Source organism: Canis lupus, chromosome 13 (genome assembly GCF_048164855.1).
Source record: "Canis lupus baileyi chromosome 13, mCanLup2.hap1, whole genome shotgun sequence".
Taxonomy (NCBI): domain Eukaryota; kingdom Metazoa; phylum Chordata; class Mammalia; order Carnivora; family Canidae; genus Canis; species Canis lupus.
The window spans coordinates 4,209,950-4,220,034 of record NC_132850.1 but is presented as its reverse complement, the minus strand read 5'-3'; the positions used below and the strand labels follow the sequence as shown (position 1 = coordinate 4,220,034).

At 49.6% G+C, this 10,085-nt stretch overlaps 1 protein-coding gene across 3 annotated transcripts in view; it reads right to left on the bottom strand.

The window, feature by feature from the left end:
* Positions 1 to 415: 415 nt before the first annotated feature.
* The window catches only part of PPT1 (palmitoyl-protein thioesterase 1), a 71,225-nt gene continuing 61,555 nt past the window's right edge, over positions 416 to 10,085 (bottom strand). For all 3 annotated transcript variants that reach the window (XM_072771805.1, XM_072771804.1, XM_072771803.1), the window contains exons 6-9: positions 5,786 to 5,876; positions 4,696 to 4,794; positions 3,345 to 3,416; positions 416 to 1,921 (exon numbers count right to left, since the gene is read on the bottom strand). In XM_072771805.1, coding sequence (XP_072627906.1) covers positions 1,799 to 1,921; positions 3,345 to 3,416; positions 4,696 to 4,794; positions 5,786 to 5,876 — 385 coding nt within the window. In that variant the 3' untranslated portion in view covers positions 416 to 1,798. The remainder of the gene's footprint in view (positions 1,922 to 3,344; positions 3,417 to 4,695; positions 4,795 to 5,785; positions 5,877 to 10,085) is intronic.

Sequence of the window (10,085 nt, the reverse complement as noted above, 5' to 3'; positions counted from 1 at the left end):
CTTAGTATTTACCTATGATGTTTACTGTATAGAGATGTTAAGAATTTTTTCTTTTTCTTTTTATTTTTTTATTTTTTTTTTTTTTTAAAGATTTTTTATTTATTTATTCATGATAGTCACAGAGAGAGAGAGAGAGAGGCAGAGACACAGGCAGAGAGAGAAGCGGGCTCCATGCAGGGAGCCCGATGTGGGATTCGATCCCGGGTCTCCAGGATCGCGCCCTGGGCCAAAGGCAGGCGCCAAACCGCTGCGCCACCCAGGGATCCCGAATTTTTTCTTTTTAAAGTAAACTCTACCTCTAACTTGGGGCTCAGAACTTACAGCCAACCCCGGGATCAAGAGTCGCATGCTCTACTGACCGAGCCGGTCCGGTGCCGAGAGGTGTATTGATTGAAAAGAAAAAGGCCACCAGGGATAAGAAACTATTCTTTATTTTAGACAACATCATAAAATTTTTTTCACATCCCCCCACTTATTAGCCTTAATCCTCATCTTTTTGTTGAGAAATAAAGCTTGAGGAGGTGAGGGAAAATCATAAAGGGTAAACTTAGCAGCACTAACAAGATGCTTCCCTCCAGCACAGCAGTGGGCCCACACTGGCATTCCGCAGAACAGTCTTCCAGAAAGTGCTGATAGGTTTTCTCAGGTGGGGGAGTAGAGGCTAAGATTTCCATGCTCTAATAGTGTCAGCAAACAGTAGATAAAGGTTAGTTTTCTTTATTGTAACTGGAATTCTCAATCTTTAGTATCCTAATGTGAACTGATCTCCAATAGGAGAAAAGGAATGTGCAATACTCCGAAGCTTTTTGAATAATCTTTTTTTTTTTCATTAAATACATCAGAAGTAGTTTAGAGTGTACTATAAATACAGTCTTTGGAGATGGGAGTTAGAAAGCCTGATTTCTTCCCATCATCTGCTAAAACCAGCAGCGGAGTGATTCTAGAATGCAGACCACTGGCCACACTGAGAAGGGGACAGGTTAATCAAGGATGGAGTGAAAGGGACCAGCTGCGTCCTCACTTTCCATTTCTGCTTGCTCAACTGAAGTATAGCTGACATACAGTTGTACATTTTTCTTCACTCCCCTAAGTTAAGCAAGATGTACCCCCCACCCCTGTGCCCCTACTTTAAGTAATCCAATTGGGCACTACTTCCCCTCTTTTGTGACAGAGCAACTAAGTCATCACTACCTGAAGAGACCAAAAGAGTGCTGCTGAGACAAAGATGATGGCCCAGCAGGACGGGCCAAACGCTGCACACCACAGAAGACCACATATTGTGCAAAGGGCAACGTCAAATACTGCAGAAACACTCTCTAAGCAATACTTTCACAAGCACTGGTTCTATCTCTACCAGCAAAACCGAGAAAGCATTTATGGTCACAACCCTGGATACTGGCCGCCTCTTGGGTTTGAAATGTGGCAAGGCTTTCCTGGAAAAGGTGTCTGCCCCTAGACTCTAACTGTTTCAGCCTCATCTGGGCACAGTTCTGACACTGATCTGCAGCGGACTCGGTTTTCCTAAGACAGCCTGACCACATCAAGGGGTTGTAAAATAATCTCCATGCATGGTTATTAACTAATTAAACTTGCATTCAACACCATATGCTAATAGGATGAAGCAAAGGATAAGATCTGAATCTTAGATCTTTCTGAGCAGGGCATGTTAGGTGATAACTAGAGGGAAGGATTAGTTGCAAGCTGGATGGGAGCTCAGGCTTAGGCATGAGGGGAATGGTCTCCTACTGGTTTAGAAGCGCTCGGGGCTCCCTGAGCTCTGGTGTAGACTATAAGGGTTTTACTCAAGGAAGGGTATGATGTGGGCATAAAACCATTCCTGAGACAGTTGAAGATGGTCCCCTTCTACAGCCAGGAACACTAGCTGTCCTGCATTATCCATTTCCTTTAGCCCCAGGCGGTCCTGCAGAGACAAAGACCATAATTAATCAAGAGCCTTAATGAAAAGTTTCACAGTTAAAAAAGTAAAGAAACAGGATGTTCATTTGGGATACATGCTCAAAAGTGTAGTCTTTCCCTCAGTAGTAAAATTGAGGTGTATTGTTGAAAGTACCAAAAAGGATGCCTCCCAGTTTGCTTCCTGAGCATTCAAAACATATATTTAATTGAGATTGTTGTCTACAGAGTTCTATATTCTGCTTTCTGGAAAGTTTCCTAAAGCTTCTGGAGGACCACTTATGTGGGTGGGCCAGCCACCAACAAAACTGGCTCAAAATGTCAGTCAAGTGAGACTGAGCCAAAGACAGGAAAGCGTTAGCTTAAAATGTACCCAGCCCTTCGGTAACTCAGACGCTTTTCGCATCCTGCAGTTGAAAAAGGCCTTCCGGGCAGTGCCACACGACAAATACGGCTGGGAGGACGTGCAGTGACGGCCCCGGAGCACTGCTTCTGCTGCAGCTACTGATGGTTTGACTTTCACGATAGGGACGTTCTTAGTTGTAATTTCCCAAACTCAAAAGACCCCCCCCCACCCCCAGCTTCCCTATCCTTTGATCACACCCAAGCTGGGGCACCAAGAGAGGAGACAACTCGGCCTGCAAAGTTAATCGGAGGAATTCCAGTAGAAGGCAAGTGGTGCAGAGAGCACTCGCGCCCTTGGGGCCAGGGTCCACCTCCAGTATATATTCCTTAGAGTGTGGAAGGCCCCAGAACTAGAGGTAGGGGAATGGTGCACCCTCTGCTTGAGAAACAGAGCCTGCTGTGTTTCCTCTTCAGGCTCCTGCAGGGGGAGCTCCCCTCCTCAGTGCTCTAATTTAAAAACAGAACCTCACATCCACTCGTGTTTTAAAGTTAACACCTTGGGCAGCCCCAGTGGCGCAGCAGTTTAGCACCACCTGCGGCCCAAGGTGTGATCCTGGAAACTTGGGATTGAGTCCAGCGTCGGGCTCCCTGCATGGAGCCCACTTCTCCCTCTGCCCGTGTCTCTGCCTCTTCTGTCTCTCATGGATAAATGAATAAAATAAATAATAATAATAATAATAATAAAGTTAACACCTCTCCCATGTTCTCACGATGCGCGGGGGCTGCTTGGACTTGCAGTGTGCACATCAGCAAAGGAAGCCAGTTCGAACCCTTTCTATCAGGAGGAGGAAACTGGAGATGATGCGACCTTTGTACATACTTGGAAACCATGAGGTACAGGTCCTGCGTCCTTCAGGGTGTACGTTTCTGTAAACCAGCGCTGGCCTAACAGCACCCTCACCAGCCTCACCCGTAGCAGGCACAAGCCAGACGCCTCTGTGCACCTACTGCTCAGGGGTGCACAGGACGGGCAGCTGCAGGAACCAGGAGCTGAGTAAGACAGCACCTCGCTCCCCTCTGGTTACCTGTGTGTACAGAGCGGTCTCCTGCAAGGGAATGGTTTCCTTGGCTTGGCCACTTCTGTAGAATCCAAACCACTGCAGGAGAAGGAGCAAGAAGGAAGATGATCACACACACCGCACACACGCAGTGTTAAGCTAGGACTGGCCGGCACCTAAGACTACCACCCAAAGTATCAAAAAGCTGCAGCAAAGAGTAAAAATAGAGTTAGGTCTTGAGTCATGTCTTTTGAAGGGTGGATCCTGATGGGATGAGTTAATCTTTCCAAAGAGCTTTCCAATTCCCCGGAATTCCGGTTTCCTACAATTATCGAGCACCTACGCTGTGAAAACCCTTGTGCTAAATTTGACATTTGAAGGTGAATATATATATATGGGTCCCTGTTTTCTACAGCTCCGGTCTAGTGAGGCACGGAAACAACCGTTGGGCACAGGGATCAACCAACTTTTCTGTGAAGGCCAGATACAAAATATTTTAGCCTTTAAGGGCCACATGGGTGCAATTACCCAGTGCCCGCCATTCCAAACAAAAGCAGCCATGGAACAAGATTTTTTAAATGGACATGGCTTAAAAAAAAAAAAAGTAAAAATGAATATGGCTGTTTTGCCAAGAAATTCTGTTTATGGACATTGAAATTTGGATTTATATAATTTTTATGTCATCAGATATTCTTCTGATTTTTTTTCCTAACCATGAAAAAAATGGTTCACAGGCCATGCAAAGGTGGATGGCAGGGTGGATCTGGCCGGCAGGCTGCAGTTTGCTAGTCCCTGGTGGCTAGACATAAAAGAGGGAGCAAACTCTGCTTGGAACAGCGATAGCATCCTGGATGGAAGAAGTGACTGTGGCGCTTGGCCTTGCGAGATGAGCAGGAGCTTGTCAGGTGGAGCCCACGGAAGGGCACTCCAGAGGCTGAGAAGCATGAACAAAGACACGTAAGAAAAAATTTGTGCTAAGCCCAGGGCATTTCAACAAGTACAACATGGCTTTGGGCGCAGTGTATGGAGTCGCTAATGAAGGAAGCTTAGGTTGGAAAGACAGGTCAAGGCAGGCCTTGAATGCCAACCTCAGGGATTTCTAGACTTTGGGCTCCTGGTCTGGGTCCCAGGTCCCCTTGGAAAATGTAAAAGTTACAGACCCTTCCTCAGAGAATGCAACTACATACTCTTGCAAATAATTTCGGGTGGTGGGGGAATAATACCCCCCAGTGTCTCATTTGTAGACCTCGGGTGAAGAAGCCCTGCTCTACACAAAGGTGGTGGAAGGGACTGAAGGATTTTCCCCAGCAGGTGGCTCTATCTTAATGCCATCTACTCCTTGGGTCTCTGGGCGTGGCCCGCCGACACAGCATCTCACCTCAGAGTCCACAGGATCCACAATGGAATCGTTGAGAAATTTCACCATCACAAACTTCTTCAAGGCCATCAGGTTTCTCTTGTAGGACTCATTGACGCCCTGGGGGAAAAGCCAGGTTCCAGCAGGGATGCTAAAGCCTGCCCAGCGCTCCGGCCTCCCCAGCCCTGGGCCACCGGATTTCCTCCCCGTGATCAAGGGCCACTCTCCAGCTTCCCGCCCAGAATATACCTTGTACAGGCCTTTCTCACCGTCCTAGCTGACTGGCAATGCCCCCACCTACCACAGCACTCAGATGCCACCATGAGTTCGTCACCACACTCCCTGGGCATCCGTCACAAAGGTTAAAGGCCACCGAGAAAGCCAAGGCACAAGGAGAAACTACACATTCTCGGTGGTTCTGCGAGGCTGTTCTGTTTCTTCCCCGCTAGCCCTCAAATTTTGTTTTAAAAAACAAAAACCTGGGCAGCCCCAATGGCTTAGCGGTTTAGTGCTGCCTTCAGCCCAGGGTGTGATTCTGGAGACCCGGGATCGAGTCCCACGTCGGGCTCCCTGCATGGAGCCTGATTCTCCCTCTGCCTGTCTCTCTCTCTCTCTGTCTCTAATAAATAATTTAAAATAAATTAATTAATTTAAAAAAATAAAAAACAAAAACCTCTAGGCAGGCACAGTACAAATTGAGCCACGGAGTTTACCAGAATCTCCCAAACCAAGCTTGTGCCTGGGCCATACTCGGTGCCCTCTGCAGTCTCTCTTCTAAGTAAATCTCACTTCTGAGAAAATCGGACCCCCAAGGGACCCACTAGGAAGGCCTCCCTCAGTGAGGACAGCAGCAGTGCTGGTCCACCGAGGCCAGCGGCACCCGACTGAGCTTCCCTGCTGCTTCACAAGGAAAGGAAAAGGACTCGGGGGGAGAGCCAGATGAATGGCAGCCTTCCTGAAAGAACTGCCGCTCAGAAGCACAGCCTCCGAGAGCAGACCTTGTGCCTCCCAGTCTGTCCAGGGCGTTCTGGGCGAACGCTCACGGCCCACCTGTCTAATGCCCCCAAAGCGAACCGAATGCAGCGCCGAGGCACCGGGGCTGGGTGCTTACCCGCTCCTGATTAATATCGGCCAGGAAGATGCTGTGGTTGCGGTACGTGTCCTCCTTTATGGGGTCGTGCCAGTACTCTGCTTGCACCAGGCTGCGGGGAGGAGGAGGAACGAGTGAAGGCAGCCCAGCCCGCGGCAGGCAGGACACAGGGGTGGGGGGTGCACGGCCGACTGTGTACCCGGTGACTTCAGAAGGACCGAGAGCAGGGCCACCGGGGCACAGGCCCTGCCCCGAAATACAGCAGAGGGGACTTCCACTCATGAAACGGTTCAGTAACACATACCCGAGGCGTGGAAGTGCTACTTAGCTCCGGACCCGGGCCCACCGGTTTGGGAAAAGGACTGATTTTTTTAAAATGTGATGAACCCTTTTTTTTTTTTTTTTTTAAGATTTTATCTATTTGAGAGAGAGAGGGCATGTGCACAGGGGCAGGGGGAGGGGCAGAGGCAGAAGCACACACACCCCACCCCCCACCCCCTGGGGCAGGGGCCTGATGTGGGGCTCGATCCCAGGACCCCAGGATCATGACCTGAGCTGAAGAACACGGGTGCTAACCGGCTGAGTCAGCCGGGCACCCCTGAACTGCCCATTTGTAAAATACTGACAGCAGCCCTGCTCTGGTCCTTGCATCGTAGCGCTGCGGCTCCCCGGTCTCCCTCAGCAGCAACCCGCAGGACCTGCCTGCACACGGCAGATGCGTGGCGGGAGGCCTCCGCCGGGTGCCAGGGGCCAAGCCGGGGATGCCGGGCAAGCTGGGAAGTCGGCGGGCACTGAGGGAGGGGCGGGACTTCAGCTGTGAGCAGAAGGGAGGGCAGCACGGTTAGGCGACCGCAGGAAGACACTTCGGGAGTGGGTGGCCAACAGTGTCACCTGCTCAGAAGCGGGGAGTTCAGGGCGCCCACGCGCTCACATGGGAGGCCCATCGAAGTTCCTCCAAAAAATGTTAAGTGTAGGCAGCCCGGGTGGCTCAGTGGTTTAGCACCTGCCTTCGGCCCAGGGCGTGATCCTGGGGTCCTGGGATCGAGTCCCGCATTGGGCTCCCTGCATGGAGCCTGCTTCTCCCTCTCTCTGCCTGTGTCTCTGCCTCTCTCTCTCTCTCTGTGTCTCTCATGAGTAAATAAAATACCTGGAGAAAAAAAAAAATTTAAGTGAATAAATACAAAGGTCTCTGGATGTTGCCAGCCCGGGTTCCGGAGCCCAGGGGCTGACAAAGGCAGGCAGTCGTCACCGGTCACTCTTCTGCGTGAAAGGGAACCAGCTGAGAAGGGGCACCGGGCAGAAGCCCGGGGCACAGGGCGGCCAAGGGACCTGGGGATGAGCAGTAGCCGCACGTGCTGCACGAGGCGGAGGAGCCGGGGAGACCCAGAGAGCAATCCTGGGCTGTTCTTCTCTCCTTGTCGCCCTGGGAAGGGCCAAGGTCAGAGGTCAAGTGACCCTCGCAAAACCACATAGGCGTATTGCGGGGGGGCCTGGGGGGCTCAGCTGGTTAAGCGGCAGGCTCTTGGCTTTGGCTCAGGCGGTGATCTCAGGGTCGTGGGATCGAGCCCCGCGTCGGGCTCCAGGCTCAGCAGAGTCAGCCTGAGGATTCTCTCTCGGACCCCCCCACCCTGCTCGCTCACGTGCGCATGCGTTCTCTAAATAACTTAAAACAATCTTTTTTAAAAAAACCTACATAGTCATAGACAAGGTGGGATGGGAGCCTAAATCTGCCCAAGTCCACACTCTTTCCAACGCAGCCCACTCAAGAGGCAGTCACCCCCCAGACACGGAGCTGTTGCCCGAGGCCTGCTCTAGCCACTGTGGGGTGGAGAGGGGCACTTACCAGACCCTGGGCCTATCCTATGCACTGACATACAGTAGCCTATTTAATCCTGACAAGAATTCCATGGGGCAGCACTATTACCAGCCTCCTGTTTACAAACGAGGCAGCGATACCCAGAGTGCTTATGCAGCTTGCCCTGGGTCTACAGTGGGGAGGTAACGGAGCCAGAAGGGCCTGCATGCAGCCCACGCCCATGCAGCCTGGAGATGCGGACAACACCACTTGGTAACCGCACAGACCTGGCCTCCAATCACCGGTCTTCGCCTCTTGGAGCCGGACTCTTTACAGGGTTGTCATGAAAATTAAATAACTGTAAAGCTTGGGCGCCTGGGCGGCTCAGCTGGTTAAGCGTCTGCCTTCAGCTCAGGTCATGGTCCCAGGGTCCTGGGATGGAGCCTCGTGTGGGGCTCCCTGCTCAGCGAGGAGTCCGCCTCTCCCTCTGCCTCCCCTGCTCGTGCTGTCAAATAAATAAAATCTTAAAAAAAAAAAAAACACAGAACTGTAAAGCTCACTAAGGTGTCCACTCATGGCACAAATTCCACAAAAGGTGGTGCTCTCAGACCTGCCACCTGCTCGGTGTCCCCCCACCCCCACCACCGCTCTAAGTCCAGCAGCCAGGACCCTCTGCACAGGGAGATGCTGGTCCAAGTCCTGACGCCAGAGGAACAAGAGCCTGAAGCAGAGGAAAGGAAAGCAGAAGCAGAAGTGTTGAGGAGATGGCCAAGCCCTAAGGAATTCTAATCTAAATCACAAGACAATTTTTGGTAGAATCTGACAACCTGATTTGATTTTATTTTATTTGACAAACTAATTTTAAACTCCAGATGAAACAATAAAAGTCCAAGACCAGCCAAGACTTAAAGAAGAGCTGGGTACAAGTTGCTATAGTAACTAAAGCAGTGTGCGTGCAGGGTGGAGAGAGACAGATAAATGAGTGGAACAGAACAGCAGCCCAGAAAGAGACTCAAGCATAGAAAACCCCAGGTAGATGAAAACATGAGAATCAAAACAAAACCTTAAAAAAAAAAAAAAATCAGACGAAAATATGGGATAGGAATAGCTTTGTGCTTCAGTCCTAAGGATGATGAAGTGGCCTGAATCCAAATTAGAAGCTGCTGCATCTGATGCTGGTGGTAAGACACTGTGAATGTACTTAAGGCCCCTGAACTGCACACTTAAAACAAAATGGCAAATTTTGTTTTATATATAACATATATATGTTTTACCGCAACATAAAAAAATTAATAATGTAGAATGGCCAAACCAATTAATTATATGCTCTAAGTGACAGAATTATATGGCATATGAATTAGATCTCAATAGAACCATCTAAAAAAAAAAATCTGCTGTACCAAATGAAGACACTATAGGGCATCTTGGTGGCTCAGTGGTTGAGGGTCTGCCTTTGGCTCAGGGTGTGATCCCGGAGTCCTAGGATCAAGTCCTGCATCGGGCTCCCCACAGGGAGCCTGCTTCTCTGTCTGCCTGTGTCTCTGCTTCTCTCTCTGTGTCTCATGAATAAATAAAATCTTCAGGAAAAAAAAAAAAAAGACGACACCATAAATAAGACTAAAAGATAAGCCACAGGCTAAGAGAAGTGTAATATATGTAACAAAGAAAAGGCTTAATAATAATATATATGCATGTGTGTGTATATAATACTTAAAATCAGCAAGAAAGGGGGAGACTCAGTGGCTCAGTGGTTGCTCAGTGGGTGGCTCAGTGGTTTAGCGCCTGCCTTTGGCTCAGGGTGTGATCCTGGAGTCCTGGGATCGAGTCCCACATCGGGCTCCCTGCATGGAGCCTGCTTCTCCCTCTGCCTGTGTCTCTGCGTCTCTCTGTCTCCCATGAATAAATAAATAAAATCTTAAAAAAAATAAATCAGTAAGAAAAAGACAGCACCCAGCAGAAAAACAGGCGAAGACTAGAATAGGCAATTCACAGAGAAGAGAGACCTGAGTAGCCAACAAACAGGAACAGATGTTCAAGCTGCCTAAGAGGACGCGCGGGTTGGAATGTGGAACCTTCCCACATGCATCTCTGACTGGCAGACGTGCAACAGGCACAGGATTAAAAGACTGGGGAAAGCAGGAATGCTCGCACTCTGTTGGTGGGAACAGAAACCAGCACATCCACCTTGGCAATCCGGAGTCAAGTCTAAAGTGCACACACTCATCACTGTAATCACAGCAGTTAACATGCACCGTCTACGAAGTACCGTTCTCAGCGCTCTACACTTATTGACTCATTTAACCTTCTCTACAAGCCAGGACATAGAATTTGTTCTACTTTACAGATGATGAAACTAAGGCACTGAGGTTAAGGAGCATTCCCCAAATTACCCCATAAATAACTGCGAGTCCACAGTCGTGAATTCCACTAGTAGATAAATTCTTGTTCCTTGGGATTGTTAGGTAATAGAAAATACGTATTATGAGGGGTGCCTGGGGGGTCTCAGCGGTTGAGTGTCTGCCTTTG